The 23,013-nt window shown below is 44.4% G+C and overlaps 2 protein-coding genes across 2 annotated transcripts in view; one reads left to right on the plus strand and one right to left on the minus strand.

Annotated features, from left to right (window-relative positions):
• Positions 1 to 23,013, plus strand: part of LOC129812837 (dnaJ homolog subfamily C member 17-like) — a 52,661-nt gene that overhangs the window by 27,279 nt on the left and 2,369 nt on the right. The window lies entirely within an intron of this gene.
• LOC129812838 (cdc42 effector protein 2) lies at positions 482 to 3,953 on the minus strand. The gene is made up of 2 exons (XM_055864752.1): positions 3,587 to 3,953; positions 482 to 1,579 (listed from the first exon to the last, which is right to left on the minus strand). The coding sequence occupies exon 2, from the start codon at positions 1,519 to 1,521 to the stop codon at positions 898 to 900; it is 624 nt and encodes a 207-aa protein (XP_055720727.1). The 5' UTR covers positions 1,522 to 1,579; positions 3,587 to 3,953; the 3' UTR covers positions 482 to 897.

Here is a 23,013-nt window from a genome sequence, read left to right on the forward strand (position 1 = left end):
TTACTGTATCATAGAAACAACAGATACAGTCAAGAAATGTTCAAATTAGCGTACAACTCCATCATGAGTAGCGTTCTGTCATAATAATCTACTGTAGATAGCAAACATTTTTCTAAGTAAAATGAGAGGAGTAAGTTAGTGGTAGTCCATGTATACTCTTATTCTTGTTGATGACCTCACGTGAAATGGAAGAGATCCCTTTGTAGGTTATATCCCCATGGTGTTTCAAATGCCCTGACACTGGAGTGTGTTTACATGCACTAATATGTTTACATGCACTAATAATTCGATATTAAACTAATTGGCAGTAGGCAGATTATGCATTAAGCAGAGTAAGGTGTTTACATGACTATCTTAATCGATGTAAGGTCGTAATTGAAGTAAACGTACGACGATTAAAACATCTTGTTTTCTGAGCAATCTTTCAAAATATTAGGACATGTAATGCCTTAATCTGTGTTCTAGCGGTGTATTTGATCTGTGCCAGCACGAGCTTCCTTCTTTTGCGCGAGTGAAGTGACTCCGGGAAAAACTGAAGAAACTATTAGAAATAGTTTTCACGTATAAACTCAGAATCAAATACGCTTCACAAATATAACATGGTCGCTGTGGCAGAACGTTTATTTTGATTGGTGATTTTCTGCGTTTATTAAAGGCCCATCAAATAGCCTGATTTCAGATGGGTCTGTCAACAGTATTATTAGGGAAATTGTTCTTCTTGCAAAGCATGTAAACGTTTATTTGAACTATTATATTAATCTGACTATTCACAATAATCATATTGTGTGCATGTAACCGTACTCTATTTTATGTCAGCCGTTCATCGTCTAATGACAGTCACAATGATGACGTTAGTAAAGTCTTTTGCTGAGGACCCATGTCAGTCTGGCTGTTCCTCTAATAGTGGAGCCTGTCCATGACCTGCAGCACGTCATCCAGGATGGATGGGCCCAGGTCCAGGCTGAAGGAGAAGCTGTTGTCCACCTCATCCAGCTGCTGCGTGTCCTCAGAGCAGGTCTGAGTGGAGTCTCCATCCCGGCCAGAACTCAGGCTGCCCCGGCCAGGACTGGGGCTGCTGACCATGACCCTGTGGCTGGGGCTAACACTGCCTTCCATCTCCCCATTCCCCTCACCCTCCTCGCTGTCCAGCAAGGGCAAGGAGCTGCACTTCTTCCTCCTCTCTGAGGCACTGTGGCTCATGTGGGCCCTGGTCCACTCGGGGCTCTCCGTGGCCTCGGCCTCGTCCAGGTTAAGGCGTAAGGGTTTGGGTGGAGGGTAGCAGGCCAGCAAGAGGTTCTGCTCACTCTGAGAGCTCTGCAGCACCAGGCTGTTGCCCCTCTTCAGAAAGGACAGGTCCCCGAAGCTGTCGCTGTGGTCGTTGTTCCCGATGTGGGAAACATGGCGGAAGTCGGCCAATGGGAGGCTGATCATGTTGACAGAGAGCACCTCCCTGCGCTTCTGTGTCCTTCTGGACCAGCGGGCAGAGGCTGGCTTACGGTACAGAGACGTCGTCAGTGGCATCTTACCAGGTCCTGTTGAGATGTCCTTTGGTTCACTTCTGAGATGAACTGAGACAAAGCTTAAAGGCAGTTTACAAAAAAAACAAAGAAGAAGAAATATTAAAATCGTTTCACTTCGAGGTTAGGTTCATGTCAGATCATGTGGTTTCCCATCAACAACACATCATACATCTCTGATATGATTATCCAGGCTTACTTTCATCATGCTGCAGCCTACTGGATGGGCATTATTTGTTTCCCTCTGCTTTCCAACACCAGATGTAACCCTTGGATTATGTCAAGTTTAATGTGACAAGGCAGCAGCTCTGCCTGGTTTTGTGTTAATACGATTCGGCGTCATTTGTCTCCTGGGAGAGGGTCCAAGACATACTTAGAAGGGTTTTGATTTTAAATGTTTACTTTTCAAATCCAGTTTATTCCCATAAATGCAGGTCTGGTCTGCTGAATGCACCAAAGGAATGGCTAAGCCTGATTCTGACTTCCAGTAACCATGCTCCAAATATGCACATTCTAAGCAGACACAGCATCCTCTATATCTATATAAGCCATGTCACCATACCCTCTGGCCCCCTTTCCTGTCAATTTGTCAGGCAACTCCAGGCTTTGCTCTCACTTCTTAAACAGTAGTTATTTTATGAATGGGTTGTAATTTGTTACGTGTTGAGAGACAAAGCTCAGAGACACAGTATGTGCATTCGTCTTTATTTATTTCTCCTCATGTTTAGATCTTTCCTGTTATGTTGGATCCAGATAAGATCAAATTCTACAACTCTTGATTAGAGAGATGTGTGGCAATACCTGACATTGTTATGATTGTGATATATGTAGAATTGAACTGGAATATGCCTTTCACCTGCTATAAATGGCGTCAAACTGTCTTTTTTTTCCTCAGACAGCGCACTTTGTACAATGGTAATTTTAGAAGTTAATCTGTACATTATCAATCTGTTATCTGTAAACAATGGGCCTTGAACAGCTACCACCATTTTAAAAAGCAAAGGCATAAAATATATTACATAAAACAACTGTACAAACTGAGAACGTGTTGCTCTGAAAAGATTGTTTAAATCCATTATAGTTTGTGTAAGAGCTAGGCCCAAAGCACAAAATAAAATGCACCAGTAATTTAATGTTTTGTGAGTTGTAATCATTTTATTGAGTAACACAGAATGCAGTTCATCTCTGGCAGGTCAAATGGGCGATCTCAGTGGTCTCTGTGATTTTACAGGATCCCAACAGCTTTGCCCATATTAGATTTGCGTTCGTGACTTGAAACACTCACTTTGTAAATTTGTAAGGCACTACGGCAAACGGGTTTTGTTGGCCTGTAAAGGTTTTATCGGTACTTTAGTAGCAGCGGGAGATGGGGAGAGTGTGGACACAACAGCATTCCTTTCCAAACATGTCAGTTGGACGAAGGAGGAGTGTTAGAATTGCAGCGGTGAGGATCACATTAAGGAAACACTTCTCTTCCAAGTCCAAATGAAATAAGCCTAGTAAAAACCGCTTTGCCAAGACAATTTACAGTTACCAAATAATCTTCCTCCTCCAAACTTCCTCTAGCTGAGCACCTTTTTGAGGGAGATGTCTAAAATATATTCTCAAGAGCAGGTGTTGGTTATGATTTAAGAGTTGGCATATGCTTGTTTTATAACCAATATTTTTAATAAGTTGATGGATACGGTTTGTAACAACAGAATGTAGTGTGATATATCTGTTAGTTCTTTTCTGTACTGCTGTGTACACAGGGTGTCTGTATCCCACACCCACGTGTCTGTCTCTATCAGGGAGCCAGGCTGGGGCTGGTACCTGGAGACTGTGACACTGTTTCTCCTGACATGATTGGGCTTGTTCAACTGCATCGGGAGAAGCACAGTGAACATCACTGAGGGAGAACTGGAGCTACTTCACCCCCCCAAATTCTCTAAATCACAGATTTAACAGCCCAAACACTGTTTCAAGTGTTAATGTCACGTGCACAAGTACAGTGAAATGCCTTTCTTGCAAGCTCCAAACCCAACAATGCAGTAATATCAAATGTAGCACAAAAAATAACTCTCTCTTACCCGAGTCTTAGAATCCTTCTCAGTAGAGGGTACCTATCATGTCCTGTAGACCTTGCCAATTTGATCTTGTGCTTCCCTCTATCTTCTCAAAGTTCAGTTCAATAGTACAAGTATATTCCTTCTAGGACCCAGCAGGTGTGTTGTTTGAGAAAGTCTCCTCTGACGAAGTAACCCAGGTGAGGTGAGTGTATAGAGACGACCAGGTGGAGTTTTGTTTCCTTCTTTCTTTCCTCCACCTCTCCCTACCTAACGACAGAGAGTGTGTTTACCCTCGGATGATGTCACTCTCCCTGTCGTGGGAGTCTGAATCATGGGCGTGAATCCTGCTTGCTGCACCCACTACCTGAGTGAAAGGACAGAGCAGAGTAGTCCCCACTGCTGTTGTAGTCCCCACTGATTTACTGCTTAAATCACGGAACAAGATAAATCTGAGCTGGTGAAAGAGCACAGCATATTCCTCACACACACACACACACACACACACACACACACACACACACACACACACACACACACACACACACACACAGACACAGACACACACAGACACACACACAAAAAAACAGGACCACAGTGACTTGTCTGTGTGCTAGTAATCTTAATTTCATTGTCTCTACTCTGCTGATTTCCTGTGCTTTGTTAACTTGTGTAAAGCGCTGGGCCCAACGCAGGCCGTTCTGGCAGAGTAGAGGCCAATAGACTGTGGTATCGGATAAAGCCACTGACTCACACACAGACATGTATGTGCAGGCTAAATTGCACAACATAACCTGTTTCAGTTCCAATTCTCACGCCTTCAGCGTTAGGGCTGTGACAGTCATGGAATTTAGGATGACGCTTATTGGCCTACTGTAGTAACCATTAGGCTTATCGATAATCGGTGTTTGTATATGCTGTATGATGATGCCCACAGACCTACTTTTCCCTTGAGAGCTAAAGCTTTAGCAGTGGCCACCCCACTCTGCTCAACGCCTAGCGTACACATCTAACATTATGTCCACATCTGGTCTCCGCAGCAAAGTCACAGTCCACTCTGCACACCAGCATCCTCTGAAACATTTTGGTGCCTCCTAGCAATGGCTTTGACCTTGAGAGAACGTTAGTGGTCGTCTGTCTGGCTCCAGACAACATAGCACTCTGCTCCGGGGTCTCTGAAGTGGAACATCTACGGGATTGGCTGGATTCATTCTCTAGGATTACTGATCAGATTCTTTCAAATGGCTCCAAAAAACAAAGGCCAGCCGCCATTCATTCCTCATTCACTCCCCAACACCAGAACAGACCTGTCTGCTTTTAACAGATGCAATTACAAACGTAATAATTGCCTTGTCATAACATGTATCCAAGACTGGAACTGAGCTTTTGAACAACTCCAATTCGATAATTGTTTTCTCCCCCCACCACTCCACTTCATAGCCTCCACCTCGACCCACATGACTACACAGCAAGGAAAAGCTTTCGAGAGCTGGTGTCAGTCAGACTATCCACCTCACACTATTTTGTTTTGTTGGGAAGCAATCTGTTCATGCTAGCAGACAGTCAGGGGAGGGGATAGCGTGTGTTATTTGTGGTGATGTGGTCACACAGGGCCTATTTGACCAGGGGTTCGAGGTGGGCTTACTCCCGTGTTTGTGTTGGTACAGTATGTTGTTCAGAATCTGGGGTGATTACGTTGGCCCTGGACCCTGACCGTAGGAGCAGAGTAGGTGTCTGATTGCCTTCCTCTCCCGTCTCAGGGCAGTGCTGGTACTGTGGTCTGGGCCGACTATGTTCTCCCTTAACCCTAGGATGCTGCTTGTTTTTGTTGTTGCATGAAAAAGTGCCTCCAGATACTGATTTCTTTGACTGGCTTTAGAAGCCCAAATTGAGCTTTTTGTAGAATATTAATTTGGCCTTTTGTTGTGTGTTCTTGTCTTGTGGACAACAGACAGTGGTTTTTCGCTGTTGTAGGAAGTTTCCACTGACATGGAAACACAGAGGTTCGGTCGTGACCCTGATAGTGTATGATGATCTGTACAGGACTGAAACATTGGACGCAAACCAGTGTTGTGCATGTCCATCAACAAATGAAATCCGTCATTCGACAGTGAGAGAGCCCGTGTCGTCACTGTCTCTCTACAATGATGAGTCAGTCAGTCAGACAGACAGTGATGAGCCTTGTGGCAGAGCGCCAACTGAAACTCACCTGTCTGAATCGATATACTTCTGTCTCTGGAGACGTTTCATTGCGTGACATGACAAAGTGCTCTTGTTGTCTTGATTTATTAGTGTGGTCTTCTACCCCCTTCCCCTCCCCCCCAGACCTTTTGGGGATCTTAACAGATAAGAGAGGTAACTGATGTCAGGCCCTCTGATGAAACACACCGTTTGTTTCATTTCAAGTCCTTGTATATTGTTTTGATTGGAAGGAACACACGGACCTCTTCCCCACTGTGTGATTTGTAGAAGTAATGTTTAATTGCTGTGTTTGTAGACTAGCAGACCAGAGGTGTGTGTATTTGTGTGTGTGGTGTTCTCGCTGGACGTGGGAGGTCAGGGAAGTCTGAGAATGTTTACTTCCTTGTGTCTCCTGGCACTGAAATATTTGTAATTATTAAATTATGGGTTTGATATTTTGGTTTCTTTGAACGTCTGGGCTCTGAAATAAACAGTGTGTGGAGGGCTGCATTCCTGTTGCTGTTTGTGCCGCACATTAGGCAGATAAAGAACTGTTACACATGTTAGAAGCAGCAGCACAGACCTCTCCTCAGGCCCTATACCAGACACATACACAAAACACCAGCTTGTTCAGACTCATGCACGCACAGTAGAAATTAGCACATTGTTTAATTTGTGTATTTGAACTTTAACCTTCGGTTCACTTTCTTTTTTGGGAATATTGAGGGTTTAAACTACATTATTGCTGGTTCTGTGGCCCCAGTGTTTTAATAGAAAATCTGTTGCAATCAGAGGGCTTTTCCCAGAAGGCCCTGATGTGAAATACATAATTCTGGTATTACAAAGATGTATTGTTGAATATTATTATATAGCTGAACAGCCGTCTCCCCCATCTATCTATTATATGAACCCCCAACACATCCATCATACAGAGAAATGCCAGAACACAGGGAGTTCACGTCTCAACTTCCATTTCTCTTTCATTTTGTCTATTTCCTTTCCTTTAAGGGTTTACAAAGGCACTCTCTCGATCCAGCAGGCTCAAATCCAGCATTTTACACCCCCTCCCCTCCCCTCGCCCCCTGAACCCAGTGCTGACTAGCTTTTCCTTTACACTAATCTACCTCACTGACCAGAGCTTTCAACCAGACACCAAGACCTCTGCATGTAGCCTACAAACACCTGCACACAGCTTACTCAGTCAGTTGTCACCTGCTGCTCCTGTAAGTTTTAGTTGCTATTTTTACATTCCTCGTCAATCATGTTTGTGATTGTGTGGTTCGGCCCTGTCAAAACTGTAAAACCTCATTCAGAGAAGTCCATTGTTTTCTGCTCGCTACATTCCAGCCGTTATTACACTGGAAAAAAATATTAACGCAACATGTAAAGTGTTGGTTCCAAGTTTCATGAGCTGAAATAAAATATCCCAAAAATGTTACATCTGCACAAAAAGCTTATTTCTCTCAAATGTTGTGCACAAATTTGTTTGCATCCCTGATAGTGAGCATTTCTCCTTTGCCAAGATAATCCATCCACCTGACAGGTGTGGAATATCAGGAAGCTGATTAAACGGCATGATCATTACACAGCTGCGCCTTGTGCTTGGGACAATAAAAGGCCACTCTAAAATGTGTAGTTTTGTCACACAACACAATGCCACAGATGTCTCAAGTTGAGGGAGCTTGCAATTGCCATGGTGACTGCAGGAATGTCCACCAGAACTGTTGCCAGAGAATGTTATGTTCATTTCTCTACCATAAGCCGCCTCCAATGTTGTTTTAGAGAATTTGGCAGTATGTCCAACCGGCTTCACAACCATAGACCACGTGTAACCACACTAGCCCATGACCACATCCAGCTTCTTCACCTGCGGGATTGTGTGAGACCAGCCACCCGGACAGCTGATGACACAGGAGTATTTCTGTCTGTAATAAAGCCCTTTTGTGGGGGAAAAGCTCCTTCTGATTGGCTTGGCCTGGCTCCCCAGTCGGTGGGCCTATGCCCTGCCAGGCCCACCCATGGCTGCGCCCCTGTCCAGTCATGTGAAATTTACAGATTTGGACCTAATGAATTTATTTAACTTTTTTCCCTTATATGAACTCTAACTCATTTAAATTGTTGAAATAGTAGCATTTTGCGTTTTTTTTTTTTTTGTTCAGTATAGAAATATTAGGACAAGCTGTGTGTATGCACACACACACACACACACACACACACACACACACACAGTAATACATCCTCAAGTCTTCTTGGGTATGACGCTTAAAGCTTGGCACACCTGTATTTGGGGAGTTTCTCCCATTCTTCTCTGAAGATCCTCTCAAGCCCTGTCACGTTGGATGGGGAGTGTCGCTGCACAGCTATTTTCAGTTCTCTCCAGACATGTTCGATCGGGTTCAAGTCCGGGCTCTGGATGGTCCACACAAGGGCGTTGTCTTGGCTGTGTGCTTAGGGTCGTTGTCCTGTTGGAAGGTGAACCATCACCCCAGTCTGAGGTCCTGAGCGCTCTAGAGCAGGTTTTCATCAAGGATCTCTTCGTACTTTGCTCCGTTCATCTTTCCCTCGATCCTGACTAGTCTCCCATTCACTGCCACTGAAAAACATCCCCACAGCATGATGCTGCCACCACCATGCTTCACTGTAGGGATGGTACCAGATTTCTTCCAGATATGATGCTTGACATTAAAGCTAAAGAGTTCAGTCTTGGTTTCATCAGACCAGATAATCTTGTTTCTCATGGTCTGAGAGTCCTTTAGATACCTTTTGGCAAACTCCAAGCGGGCTGTCATGTGTCTCTTACGGAGGAGTGGTTTCTGTCTGGCCACTCTAGAATTAAAGGCCTGATTGGTGGAGTGCTGCAGAGATGGTTGTCCTTCTGGAAGGTTCTCCCATCTCCACCGAGGAACTCTGGAGCTCTGTCAGTGACCATCGTGTTATTGGTCACCTCCCTGACCAAGGCCCTTCTCCCTTGATTGCTCAGGCGGCCAGCTCTAGGAAGAGTCTGGGTGGTTCCAAACTTCTTCCATTTAAGAATGATGGAGGCCACTGTGTTCTTGGGGACCTAAAATGATGCAGACATTTTTTTGGTCAACTTCCCCAGATCTGTGCCTCGACACAATCCTGTCTCGAAGCTCTACGGGCAATTACTTCGACCTCATGGCTTGACTTTTGCTCTGACATCAAAACTGTCAACTGTGGGACCTTATATAGACAGGTGTGTGCCTTTCCATATCATGTCCAATCAATTGAATTTACCACAGGTGGACTCCAATCAAGTTGTAGAAACATCTCAAGGATGATCAATGGAAACAGGATGCACCTGAGCTCAATTTCTAGTCTCATAGCAAAGGGTCTGAATACTTATGTAAATAAGGTAGTTTTGCTTTTAAATGTGCAAAAATGTCTAAATGGTTTTCGCTTTGTAATTATGGGGTATTGTGTGTGAAATTTTAGAATAAGGCTGTAACGTGAGAAAAGTCAAGGGGTCTGCATACTTTCTGAATGCTCTGTGTGTGTATATGTATGCATGAATGTGTGTGTATATAAAGATAGATATATATTTAGTGTGCAAAGCTGTCAAAGGCAAAGGGTGGCTATTTGAAGAATCTCATATAAAATATATTTTGATTTGTTTAACAGTTTTTTGGTTACTACATGATTCCATATGTGTTATTTCATAGTTTTGATGTCTTCACTATTATTCTACAATGTAGAAAATAGTAAAAATAAAGAAAATCCTTGAATGAGTGGGTGTGTCCAAACTGTTGACTGGTACTGTGTATTGACAGTAGATGGATAGATTATGTAGTATATATCAAGAATACGTAGGATACAATAGTATAGGTATAAAAAATGTTAAATAGGATAGTCCTTGACTAGAATACAGTATATACATACGAATTTGGTAAAAAAGTATGCAAACCTTATTAAAGTGACCAGTGTTCCATGTCTATGTACATAGTCAGCAGCCTCCAAGGTGCAGGGTTGAGTAATCAGGTGGTAGCCAGCTAGCGGCAGTGACTAAAGTTCAGGGCAGGGTATTGGGTGGAGGCCGGCTTGTGGTGATTATTTAACAGTCCAATGGCTGAGATGGAAGCTGTTTTTGAGTTGCTCGGTCCCAGCTTTGATTAATCTGTACTGATCTCGCCTTGTGGATGGTAACGCCGTTAACAGGCCGTGGCTTGGTGGCTGACGTCCTTGATGATCTTTTTGGCCTTCCTGTGACACCGGGTGCTGTAGATGTCCTGGAGGGCAGACAATGTGCCCCCAGCTGAGCAGACCACACCACCCTCTGGAGTGCTTTGCGGTTGCGTATGGTGCAGTTACCATACCAGGCGGTGATACAGCCCGACAGGATGTTCTCAATGGTGCATCTGTAAAAGTTTGTGGGGTCTTGTGGGGCCAAGACTCATTTCTTCAGCCTCCTGAGGATGAAGAGGCGCTATTGCGCCTTCACCACACTATCTGTTGGGTGGACCAGTTCAGATTCAGTGATGTGTACGCCGAGGAACTTTAAGCTTTTTGATGTGGATGGGGCGTGCTCCCTCTGCTGTCTCCTGAAATCCATGATTGGCTCTTTCATGTTGTTGAGGGAGAGGTTATTTTCCTGGTACCACTCTGCCAGGGTCCTCACCTCCTCCCTGTAGGCTGTCTCGTCATTGTTGGTAATCCGCTGTTGTGTCATCTGCAAACTTGATGATTGAGTTGGAGACGTGTGTGGCCATGCAGTCATTGGTGAACAGGGAGTACAGGAGGGGACTGAGCACGAACCCTTGTGGGGCCTTTGTGTTGAGGATCGGCGTAGTGGAGGTGTTGTTGCCTACCTTCACCACCTTTGGTCGGCCCGGCAGGAAGTCCAGACCTAGTTGCACAGGGTGGGGTTCCGGCCCAGGGCCCCAAGCTTAATGATGAGCTTGGAGGGCACTATGGTGTTGAAGGCTGAGCTGTAGTCAATGAACAGCATTCTTACATACACCATATATTCAAAAGTATGTGGGCCCTTTAAATGAGTGGATTCGGCTATTTCAGCCACACCTGTTGCTGACAGGTGTATGAAATTGAGCACACAGCCATGCCATCTCCAAAGACTAACATTGGCAATAGAATGGCCTTATTGAAGCGCTCAGTGACTTTCAACATGGCACCGTCATAGGATGCCACCTTTTCCAACTAGTCAGTTAGTCAAATTTCTGACCTGCTGGAGCCGCCCCGGTCAACTGTAAGTGCTGTTGTTGTGAAGTGGAAACAGCTCAGCCGCGAAGTGGTAGGCCACACAAGTTCACAGAACCGGACCGCTGAGTGCTGAAGCGCAAAAAAAATGGTCTGTTCTCGGTTGCAACACTCACTACAGAGTTCCAGCAACATCAGCACAAGAACTCTTTGTCGGGAACTTAATTTCCATGGCCGAGCAGCCGCACAGAAGCCTAAGATCACTATGCCAATGCCAAGCGACTGCTGGAGTGGTGTAAAGCTCGCCGCCATTGCACTCTGGAGCAGTGGAAACTAGAGTGATGAATCACACTTCACCATCTGGCAGTCCGACGGACAAATCTGGGTTTGGCGGATGCCAGGAGAACGCTACCTGCCCGAATGCATAGTGCCAACTCTAATGTTTGGTTGAGTAGGAATAATGGTCTGGTGCTGTTTTTCATTGTTCGGGCTAGGCCCCATAGTTCCAGTGAAGGGAAATATTAACGCTACAGCATGCAATGACATTCTAGACTATTCTGTACTTCCAACTTTGTGGCAACAGTTTGGTGAAGGCCCTTTCCTGTTTAAGCATGACAATGCCCCATGCACAAAGCCTGCACAGAGCCCTGACCTCAACCCCATCAAACACCTTTGGGATGACTTGGAATGCTGACTGCGAGTCAGGTCTCATCGCCCAACATCAGTGGCCGACCTCACTATTGCTTTTGTGGCAGCAATGTTTCAACATCTTGTGGAAAGCCTTCCCAGAAGAGTGGTGGCTGTTATAGCAGCAAATGGGGACCAACACCGTCTCCATATTATTGCCCATGATTTTGGAATGAGATGTTTAACGAGCAGGTGTCCACATACTTTTGGTCATGTAGTGTAGGTATTTCTCTTGATCAAATGGGATAGGGCAGTGTGCAGTGCGATGGTGATTGTGTCATCCATGGATCTATTGGGGCGGTATGCAAATTGCAGTGGGTCTAGGATATTGGGTAAGGTGGAGGTGATACGATCCTTAGCTAGCCTCTCAACGCACTTCATGATGACATATTTGAGTGCTACGGGACGTTAGTAATTTAGTTCAGTTACCGTTGCTTTCTTGTGTGCAGGAACAATGGTGGACATCTTGAAGCAAGTGGGAACAGCAAACTGGGATTGGGAGAGATTGAATATGTCCCTAAACACTCCAGCCAGCTGGTCTGCGCATGCTCTGAAGACGTGGCTAGGGATGCCGTCTGGGCTGGCAGCCTTGTTAGGGTTAACACGCTTAAATGTCTTACTCACGTCGGCCACAGAGAACGAGAGCTCACAGTCCTTGGAAGCGGCTATTTCTAGAGGCAACCCGGAACATATCCCAGTTTGCATGATCAAAACAATCTTAACCTCTCTGGGGCAGGTGGGACGCAATCGTCCCACTGGCCAATAGCCAGGGAAAATACAGCACGCCATATTCAAATAACATGATATAAAAATCTAACTTTCATTAAATCACACATGTAAGATACCAAATTAAAGCTACACTCGTGAATCCAGCCAACGTCAGATTTCAAAAAGGCTTTTCGGCGAAAGCATAAGATGCTATTATATGATGATAGCACAACAGTAAACAAAGCGAGTAGCATATTTCAACACTGCAAGCACGACACAAAACGCAGAAATAAAATATAAATCATGCCTTACCTTTGACGAAATTATTTTGTTGGCACTCCAATATGTCCCATAAACATCACAAATGGTCCTTTTATTCCATTAATTCCGTCGATATATATCCAAAATGTCAATTTATTTGGACCGTTTCATCCAGAAAAACACAGCTTCCAACTTTCGCCACTTCACTACAAAATATATCAAAAGTTACATGTAAACTTTACCAAAACATTTCAAACTACTTTTGTAATACAACGTTAGGTATTTTTAAACGTTAATAATCGATCAATTTGAAGACGGGATGATCTGTGTTCAATACAAAAAGAAAACAAACTGACACAACTTTTTTTGTAACGTGCCTCTCTCAAAAAATTTACTTCATGTGACCCTCATTTACGATAGCCCTACTTCTTCATTACACAAAGGAATAACCTCAACCGATTTCCAAGGACTGGTGACATCCAGTGGAAGCGGTAGGAACTGCAAGCAAGTCCATTAGAAATCTGGTGTCTCTAAGAACTCATTGAAAAGACAGTAACATCAAAAAAATAACCATTCTGAATGGTTTGTCCTCAGGGTTTTGCCTGCTACATAAGTTCTGTTATTCTCACAGACATGATTCAAACAGTTTTAGAAACTTCAGAGTGTTTTCTATCCAAATCTACTAATAATATGCATATCTTATATTCTGGGGATGAGGAGCAGGCAGTTGAATTTTGGCATGCTATTTATCCGAAAGTGAAAATGCCCTCGAAGTTAAAGCATGGATTCCGATTGGTCAGACCAGCGTTGAACAGTCTTTATCACGGGTACTTCCTGTTTGAGTTTCTGCCTAATGGAGGCGTGATCTGATTTGTCGGGTGAAGCCCTTGTAGCCATCCCGGAAGAGAGAGTAGCAATGGTCGAGAATTTTTGATGTATGAGTAGCGTGTGTTGGTAAAACTTCAATAGCATTCTCCTCAGATTTGCTTTGTTCAAGTCCCCAGCTACAATAAATGCGGTCTCAGGATATGCGGTTTTCAGTTTTCACAAAGTCCTGTGTAGGTCTTTGAGAGCCGTCGTGGTATCTGCTTGATGGGGAATATACACGAATGTGACGACGACCAAAGAGAATTCTCTCGGGAGGTAATGCGGTCGGCATTTGATTGAGGTATTCTAGGTCGGGTGAACAAAATGACTTGAATTCCTGTACATTACCACAATCACACCATGAGTAGTTAATCATTAAACATACACCTCCATCTGTCTTTTTCCCGGTGAGTTCTTTATTCTTGTACTGAGAACCCAGCTGGCTATATGGACGGAGACCGTATATCCGGAGAGAGCCATGATTCCGTGAAACAGAGTATGTTACAGTCCCTGATGTCTCTCTGGAAGGAGATCCTCTCTCTGAGCTTGTCTACTTTATTGTCAAGGGAGTGAACATTAGTGAGTAATATACTCGGAAGCGGTGGATGGTTTGCATTCCTCCTGAGTCTGACTAAAAGTCCACTCCAAATTCTTCTTCCCGCCAGCTACGTCTTGGAGCAGCCTCTGGAATAAGTGGAATCGCCTTGTGGGGTACGAACAAAGAATCCAATTTTAGGGAAAGTCGTATTTCTGGTCGAAATGCTGGTCAGTTACCACTGCTTTGATATCCAAAAGTTATTTCCGGCTGTATGTAATAATGAAAAAAACATTCTGAGCTAATAATGTGAGAAATAACACACAACAAAAAAATACTGGAACATTGCTGGGAAGCCAGAAACCAGATGACCATGTCTATCGGTGCCATTTTGAATGATACTGACTGCTTTTCTGATCCACACCCCTACCTTTTTTTAAGGTATCTGTGACTAACAGACGCCTATCTGTATTCCCAGTCATGTGAAATCCATAGATTAGGGCCAAATGAAATGTATTTCATTTCACAGATTTTCTTATATGAACTGTAACTCAGTAATATCTTTGAAATTGTTGCATATTGTGTTTAATATTTTGCTTCAGCGTACATAAATACAATATGTTCGTATTTCTATAGCTTAGCTTTTCTTTAGAGGGGAATGGGCCTTTCCCTAAACTCTGTGAATGGCATTAAAAAACTAGGTGTTCATTTCTGATTGTGGCCTTAACTGAATACACAAGAAGTAGACTTGGGGCCCATTTCTGTAGAGGTTACTGCAGTATTATGATCTAGTATTTGCTCCATCATTACAACATCTGTCTATAGACCTGGATTCCTTTTGTGTTATGTCTGTTCTCAAAAATAATGATGATGATTGATCTTCTCCCATTTATAAAGTGTGAATTTACACTTATGAGGAATCGCAGTTTGTGGCATATGCGATCCTCCTGCCCAGTGTGTGTTTGTTTGAGTATGCCTAATGATCTCTACATAAGTAGTTGGCTCTCATAAATCACCGGGTCCATAGCCCACTGACACACATGCATACACTCACGCACACACATGCACTGAAGAGAAATGGCCCCTTGATTAGTTTCACCAGACTGCAGTGCAAGTAGAACATTTTATCCTGAACCACAGCATGGCCAGAAAGAGACCAACTTGGCAGAAATTCAACAAATCTTACCCCTTTGTGTTAATTTAATTACATTTTTTGAAATACCATATGTATGTACTGTACAGTTTTTTTGTTTTAAGGATGAAATCCACATCTAGACCTAGCAGTAATTTACCTGTACAACCCCTATGGTGTGGTAGTTCTGTGGTAGAAGTACCGTAGTCTATAGGAGGAGATGTCTGTTTGACCTATTTGTCTCAGACACATTGGAGGAGGATGTGTGTCTCATTGTTTACAGTGGATCTTGGAGAGAGGGAAATCAAAGCAAACTGAAGCGAGGCAACGTTGATCGGAATGTTCTGAAAGGTGATGGCTTCAAGTCTTTTCAGTCTTGTCCAAATCATTCAAAGACTTCTATGTTTATCAACGCTGTACACAAACACATCTCTCCTCGTGATCTCTCTCTTTAGGCTAATGAGGGCTGATGGCTTCCAGTCTGTTTCTGGACTGCCAGTTAAGGAGGCAGACAAACTCCGTCTCATGTCCATGACGCAGTGCTGTCAAAATTCAGTTTCCCTTTGTTTTATATCATATTGTACAACAGCTGATGAAACTAACACTGGAAAAGTGTGATACATTTTTTTTTGTATCAGTTATACTATCAGTTAGTTGCTGATTTTGAAAATACAATCTACAAATTACCTTCTAATCAGAATGTTTGCATAGCTGGGAGTTTCAGCTTTCCATGGTGACATCACTGTGGTAAATTGGTGAATAGACCAATAAACAACGAGTTCCAAACCTCTGCCAATAAAAGCGGGGCCGTACTTGTGAACATAAGCAAACATTTAAAGTCAAATGGGTTCTCCCGCAAAAAAATGCATATCATCCAATGAAAAGCGTTTGATTTACTTGCATGTGACCGAATGCTAAATTGTAGCTGTTCCCATCAGATAACATGGTACAAGTTAGCCCTATGCTAACTTCAACAGGTGGCACAGATTATATCCTGGCACAAGTGCATCAACCAATTCAAATAGTTGAATTAGTTGGATGTGTTCCAGCACTTCTTCACAGCTGTCCAACAGCATGTTCTGATCATCAAAGCAACTATCATCAAAGTGTATTTGATTGACTGGTCAAATTTCTCTCTGTGTAAAGTGCCTAGGCCACGTAATTGCCACAGATGTTTTTAGTTTTTTCCCACCTTTTGATATGCACAAAAACGCACTGCTATTTCCTAATAATCATAATGCACAGGCTATAATACATGGATGTGTACACCTAAATGTAGGGCTACAATGGTTTATAGGCTATGTGTTATTATAATCATCCACTTCGTCGCACATGTTTTTAATGGAGCATCAAGGAGCGGCAGTGAAGTTTTTTTCCTCAACAAAAAAGCGTGCTACAAAGGGTTAAAGTGCACTATCAATTGTGAGTTCACCGCTTTAGCAGTGGTGCCACCAAGAAGCAATGATGACAATGATGGCCTACATGACTGCTATTTGACAAATCCATGAGGCTCTTTTTTTATTTTATGTATGATAAACTTGCATGTTGTAAGGACCTCCATTTATATTTTTCAATAAAAGCACATGGATGTGTGTGAAACTGATAAAACATGGGATTTTGTCATATATGAGAAAATGTTGTCTAACGTAGTAGTAGCCTAGTCAAGGATGCATCAGTGCAATATTGGCACACAGCATTTTATTACAGATCAACGGAACAACTAAACCTTGAATTTGTAGGTTTAAAATATCCCTCTAGTGCAAGCATATAATCAGTACCACCTGATGAGGTTAGCATAAGGCTAACGTGTGCCATGTTATCGGATGGGACCAGCTACAATTTAGCATTATGTCACATGCAAGTAAATTTGACACTTTTCAGTGGCTGATATGCATTTTGTGTGCTTTAACTTTAAATGCTTCCTTGTGTTCACAAGTATGGCACCAGCTATAGTAGTTTTCAGTTTTACCCACCCCACTCAGACTACTAAAATTCCTGCTTGAGAATTGTTGTTTGCTAAAAAGCTATTTTTCCCCATTTTAATGGAAATCTATTACAATAAGGTATTTAATTGATACCTAGAAATGATTTGATATAGAAACGGCTGCATTGGGCCTTTAATGACATCATCAGGTCATCACAGCTCGGGAGGCACACATCTGTCATGAGCTGGAGAGAGAGATTTAGGAGGGGGAGAAAATGAGTCTCTTTCTCTTGATAACCCTCATTTCTACCCTGCAGTAGGTTAAAGGAATGAATACCCTTAGACGATACTGCTATGTTTTCAGATCAGTCCTTCTGTGATCGTCGGCCAGATCAGAGACCATTTTTTGTTCTCCTTTCTCACCAACAAAAGTGAGAGATATGTGTAACTCAAGACGCACGCAGACACACACACACACACACACACAGAGAGAGAGAGACCGGTGGGTCTAATGTAGAGCCGACCTTGATCCCATCTGTCTGTGGGGGGAACACACTGCCTGGCCACCTGCAGCATGGCCTGCCGCTTCCAGGGGAGCACCCTAACTCACAGCTCTGCCCGGTGTATGGTGATGTCACGGCTGGCCTGGGGTCAGGTTGTTGGGTCCTGTTGGGAGGCCTGGACCGTGAGTGACATCAGCGCTGTAAGTCCGGCCTAAGCAAGCGAGCGAGGACCGGGGCAGTGTGTGTTTGTCATCCTATCTCTGTGCTGGCCCTGTCCTCTTCTCCTGGCTTTGTTGTGGGTCCTATTGTTTGTCTTCTGCGGTTACCCTAGACTCCCTCCGGCCCACACACACACTTGTACATACAAACACATCTCCCCAAGTGTTTGGTTAGTGTGAGGCACAGGCTAAACATGTACGTTGAGTGTAAGTCCCCAAGCAAGGAAACAGCTCTCAGCTAGAGAAGTGCACCACACCACTCATAGACACCTGTTTGTGTTCTGAGCTCATCTCTACATGGGAAGTGAACCACTAGATTCTCTATTGACCATACATGGGAAATCAATGGAGACCACTCTGTCATATAGGCTAATTTTTTTTATATGAGCATTTCAGAGAGTGGCCAGTAGAGGCCAGTGTGGAGTAGAGGTGGAAAAGGGGGACTGCATTTCCTCCGGCCCACAGTTACACCCTTTGTTTTGTTTAATTGAAGATGCAACAGTTAATTGAGCTTGCGTGGTATTTCATAGTTACATGTTAGTCAAGGGCTTGAGCTCACATTACTGGAATGATAATCACAGCCCTCTATCCAACAGCAGGGCGAGGGAGCCTGCATCCGCACACCATCCCTCCATCTCTCCTATCTTCTTTCCTCTCTCTCGCACACATATGGTTGGATGCTGGAGTCCCAGTGATCTTTTCCAGATGGTTTACCTCGCCGAGCCACTCTCTGACCCTCCCTCATTCTCTTCCTCTCATTTCACTTTTTCTCTCTCCCCCTTTCTCTTCTGTCTCCCACTTTCTCTTCTGTCTCTCACTCTCTCACACATCCACAAACACTCCCTCTCTTCTCTCCCCTCACGGTCTTAAGGAGATACTTCCTTGGCACAGTAGACTTCCTCGATCTAATCCTATAAAACAAAGGTTTATTCTGTGGACACTGAGCCTCCTTCTCCCTCCATGTCAGGATTAGGGGCAATGTGTGTGACTGACTGTGTGTGTATACATGCATAAGAGTGTGTCTTTGCATGCTTTTGTGTTTGTGTGTTTTAAAGTGTGTCGGCACCTAGTGCTGACTGTGCAGCCTAAGCTTCCCTGTGTGTGTGTGTGTGTGTGTGTGTGTGTGTGTGTGTGTGTGTGTGTGTCAAATCCAAAAATCAAATCAAATGTTATTTGTCACATGCGCCGAATACAAGAGGTGTAGATTTGACCATGAAATGCTTACTTACAAGCCCTTTCCCAAAAATGCAGAGTTAAAAATGAACAAAATGAACAAAAAAAAGTAAATAGTAACACAATAAAACAACAATAACAAGACTGTATACAAGGAATACCGGTACCGTGTGTGTGTGTCTTTCTCTCTGTGTGTATGACCGTACAGGGCTGGAGTGCAGGCTGAGCTGAGGCTAGCCTGCGTCTGTTCCAGCCCGGTTGATTAGCCATTAGCTGGTGGCTGGCTCACTCTGGCCTCTCTAATTTCCCTCAGTAAGGGAATCCCTGTACAGCTCTCCCACCCCGTCCCTTCAAAGCAATCACACAAGGAAAACCACGACCACGCAGGCAGCATCCCAGCCCTCATTTTTGGGCTTACTGACCTCAGGCAGGGAATTATTTTGTCATAGTTCCTCCGGCCCATCTAATGCATGCTAACTCGCTGTCATCCTATTTGTAACTAGGTGGCTTAGCAGTTCAGACGTCTTTTTCCGTATTGTCGTGTCGTGTCCTGTATATATATATATTTACACCTTTTCTTCACATATCTTTAATTTATTTTATTATCCAAGAACTCAACTACAAAAGCTTTTCTGCAACCCGCTTCACCAATTACAATAAGTATTATTTACCTCAATCTGAAAATCCATCGTGGAAGATAGCCAGGGGCTAATTCAGAAGCTAGCCTGAAAGCTAACCAGAAGCTACTCCGATAGCTAGCCAGAAGCTAATCTGTAGCTGCCCCGAAATTAGCCGGTTTGCTGGCTAGCGTTGGTGTTTCAGCTGCCCACGTTTTGCGGTCATCAGCTATTCCTTTAGCTCGATAATCTACCGGCACTTTTGTGCAACGCGACTCGGACCGGAGCATTCCGGGACTTTTTTTCTCTCAGTTTCCCCGGATTCCAACCGCAGGCTCTGGACACTTGCACCTTGATTTCGCAGCTAGCTAGCTGCATACCGTGTGACTATTGGCTTACGTCGACCCCGGAGCAAACTCAAATCATGCTGGAGCTAGCCAGCTGAGGAGTTCCATCACCATCCGGACCCGTTTCTTTTGTTGCTGCTGCAGATACGGAACCCCACCGGGCCTTCACGACTGACTGCCGACGTTATCTGCCCGAGGGATCTATCCAACCGGCACCTCCGTCCCGACGTTACCTGAACGCTCATCTGAGGCCCGCTAATCGTTAGCTGTCTTATCGGCTGCTATCTGAACAAAACCCCACTACACGGAACCTACCGACGGAAACGCACGAGGTATCTACAAACAGACCTCCATCCTATGCTGCTACCGATAGCCATATACCCGGCCAGCTGTCTGGATCGCCACGACCCCAACCAACCTCTACTCACTGGACCCTTATTGATCACTCGATTAAGCATGCCTCTCCTTAATGTAAATATGCCTTGTCCATTGCTGTTCTGGTTAGTGTTTATTGGCTTATTTCACTGTAGAGATTCTAGCCCTGCTCTCTATACCATATCCAACCTCTCAGTTCCACCACCCACATATGCGATGACATCACCTGGTTTCAATGATGTTTCTAGAGACAAGATCTCTCTCATCATCACTCAATACCTAGGTTTACCTCCACTGTATTCACATCCTACCATACCTTTGTCTGTACATTATTCCTTTAAACTATTTTATCGCCCCCAGAAACTTCCTTTTACTCTCTGCTCTAGTAGCTCTAGGCGACCAATTCTCATAGCTTTTAGCCGTACCCTTATCGTACTTCTCCTCTGTTCCTCTGGTGATGTAGAGGTGAATCCAGGCCCTGCAGTACCTGGCTCCACTCCTATTCCCCAGGCGCTCTCTTTTGATGACTTCTGTAACCGTAATAGCCTTGGCTTCATGCATGTTAACATTAGAAGCCTCCTCCCTAAGTTTGTTTTGTTCACTGCTTTAGCACACTCTACCAACCCGGATGTTTTAGCCGTGTCTGAATCCTGGCTTAGAAAGACCACCAAAAATTCAGACATTTTTATCCCCAATTACAATATTTTCAGACAAGATAGAACGGCCAAAGGGGGCGGTGTTGCAATCTACTGCAAAGACTGCCTGCAGAGTTCTGTTATACTATCCAGGTCTGTTCCCAAACAATTTGAACTTCTACTTTTAAAAATCCACCTCTCTAAAAACAAGTCTCTCACCGTTGCCGCCTGCTATAGACCACCCTCTGCCCCCAGCTGTGCTCTGGACACTATATGTGAACTGATTGCCCCCCATCTATCTTCAGAGCTCGTGCTGCTAGGCGACCTAAATTTGAACATGCTCAACACCCCAGCCACCCTACAATCTAAGCTTGATGCCCTCAATCTCACACAAATTATCAATGAACCCACCAGGTACCACCCCAATTCCATAAACACGGGTACCCTCATAGATATCATCCTAACAAACTTGCCCTCCAAATACACCTCTGCTGTTTTCAACCAAGATCTCAGCGATCACTGCCTCATTGCCTGCATCCGTAATGGGTCAGCGGTCAAACGACCTCCACTCATCACTGTCAAACGCTCCCTGAAACACTTCAGCGAGCAGGCCTTCCTAATCGACCTGGCCGGGGTATCCTGGAAGGATATTGATCTCATCCCGTCAGTAGAGGATGCCTGGTCATTTTTTAAAAATGCCTTCCTCACCATCTTGAATAAGCATGCCCCATTCAAGAAATTTAGAACCAGGAACAGATATAGCCCTTGGTTCTCTCCTGACCTGACTGCCCTTAACCAACAGAAAAACATCCTATGGCGTTCTGCATTAGCATCGAACAGCCCCCGTGATATGCAACTTTTCAGGGAAGCCAGAAACCAATATACACAGGCAGTTAGAACAGCCAAGGCTAGCTTTTTCAAGCAGAAATTTGCTTCCTGCAACACAAATTCAAAAAAGTTCTGGGACACCGTAAAGTCCATGGAGAATAAGAACACCTCCTCCCAGCTTCCAACCGCTCTGAAGATAGGAAACACTGTCACCACCGACAAATCCACTATAATTGAGAATTTCAATAAGCATTTTTCTACGGCTGGCCATGCTTTCCACCTGGCTACCCCTACCCCGGACAACAGCACTGCCCTCCCCTCTGCTACTCGCCCAAGCCTTCCCCATTTCTCTTTCTCCCAAATACAGTCAGCTGATGTTCTTAATGAGCTGCAAAATCTGGACCCTTACAAATCAGCCGGGCTAGATAATCTGGACCCTTTCTTTCTAAAACTATCTGCTGAAATTGTTGCCACCCCTATTACTAGCCTCTTCAACCTCTCTTTCGTGTCGTCTGAGATCCCCAAAGATTGGAAAGCAGCTGCGGTTATCCCCCTCTTCAAAGGGGGACACACCCTTGACCCTAACTGCTACAGACCTATATCTATCCTACCCTGCCTTTCTAAGGTCTTCGAAAGCCAAGTCAACAAACAGATTACCGACCATTTCGAATCACACCACACCTTCTCCGCTATGCAATCTGGTTTCAGAGCTGGTCATGGGTGCACCTCAGCCACGCTCAAGGTCATAAACGATATCGTAACCGCCATCGATAGGAAACAATACTGTGCAGCCGTATTCATTGACCTGGCCAAGGCTTTTGACTCTGTCAATCACCACATCCTCATTGGCAGACTCGACAGCCTTGGTTTCTCTAATGATTGCCTCGCCTGGTTCACCAACTACTTCTCTGATAGAGTTCAGTGTGTCAAATCGGAGGGTCTGTTGTCCGGGCCTCTGGCAGTCTCTATGGGGGTGCCACAGGGCTCAATTCTTGGACCGACTCTCTTCTCTGTTTACATCAATGATGTCGCTCTTGCTGCTGGTGATTCTCTGATCCACCTCTACGCAGACGACACTATTCTGTATACTTCTGGCCCTTCTTTTGACACTGTGTTAACAACCCTCCAGGCGAGCTTCAATGCCATACAACTCTCCTTCCGTGGCCTCCAACTGCTCTTAAATACAAGTAAAACCAAATGCATCCTCTTCAACCGATCGCTGCCTGCTCCTGCCCGCCTGTCCAACATCACTACTTTGGACGGCTCTGACTTAGAATATGTGGACAACTAC

Source organism: Salvelinus fontinalis, chromosome 16 (genome assembly GCF_029448725.1).
Source record: "Salvelinus fontinalis isolate EN_2023a chromosome 16, ASM2944872v1, whole genome shotgun sequence".
Classification (NCBI taxonomy): Eukaryota; Metazoa; Chordata; class Actinopteri; order Salmoniformes; family Salmonidae; genus Salvelinus; species Salvelinus fontinalis.

What these genes read in the sequence shown, in the direction of transcription:
- LOC129812838 (XM_055864752.1), bottom strand. Translation starts at nt 1,521, where the DNA reads ATGCCACTGACGACGTCTCTGTACCGTAAGCCAGCCTCTGCCCGCTGG.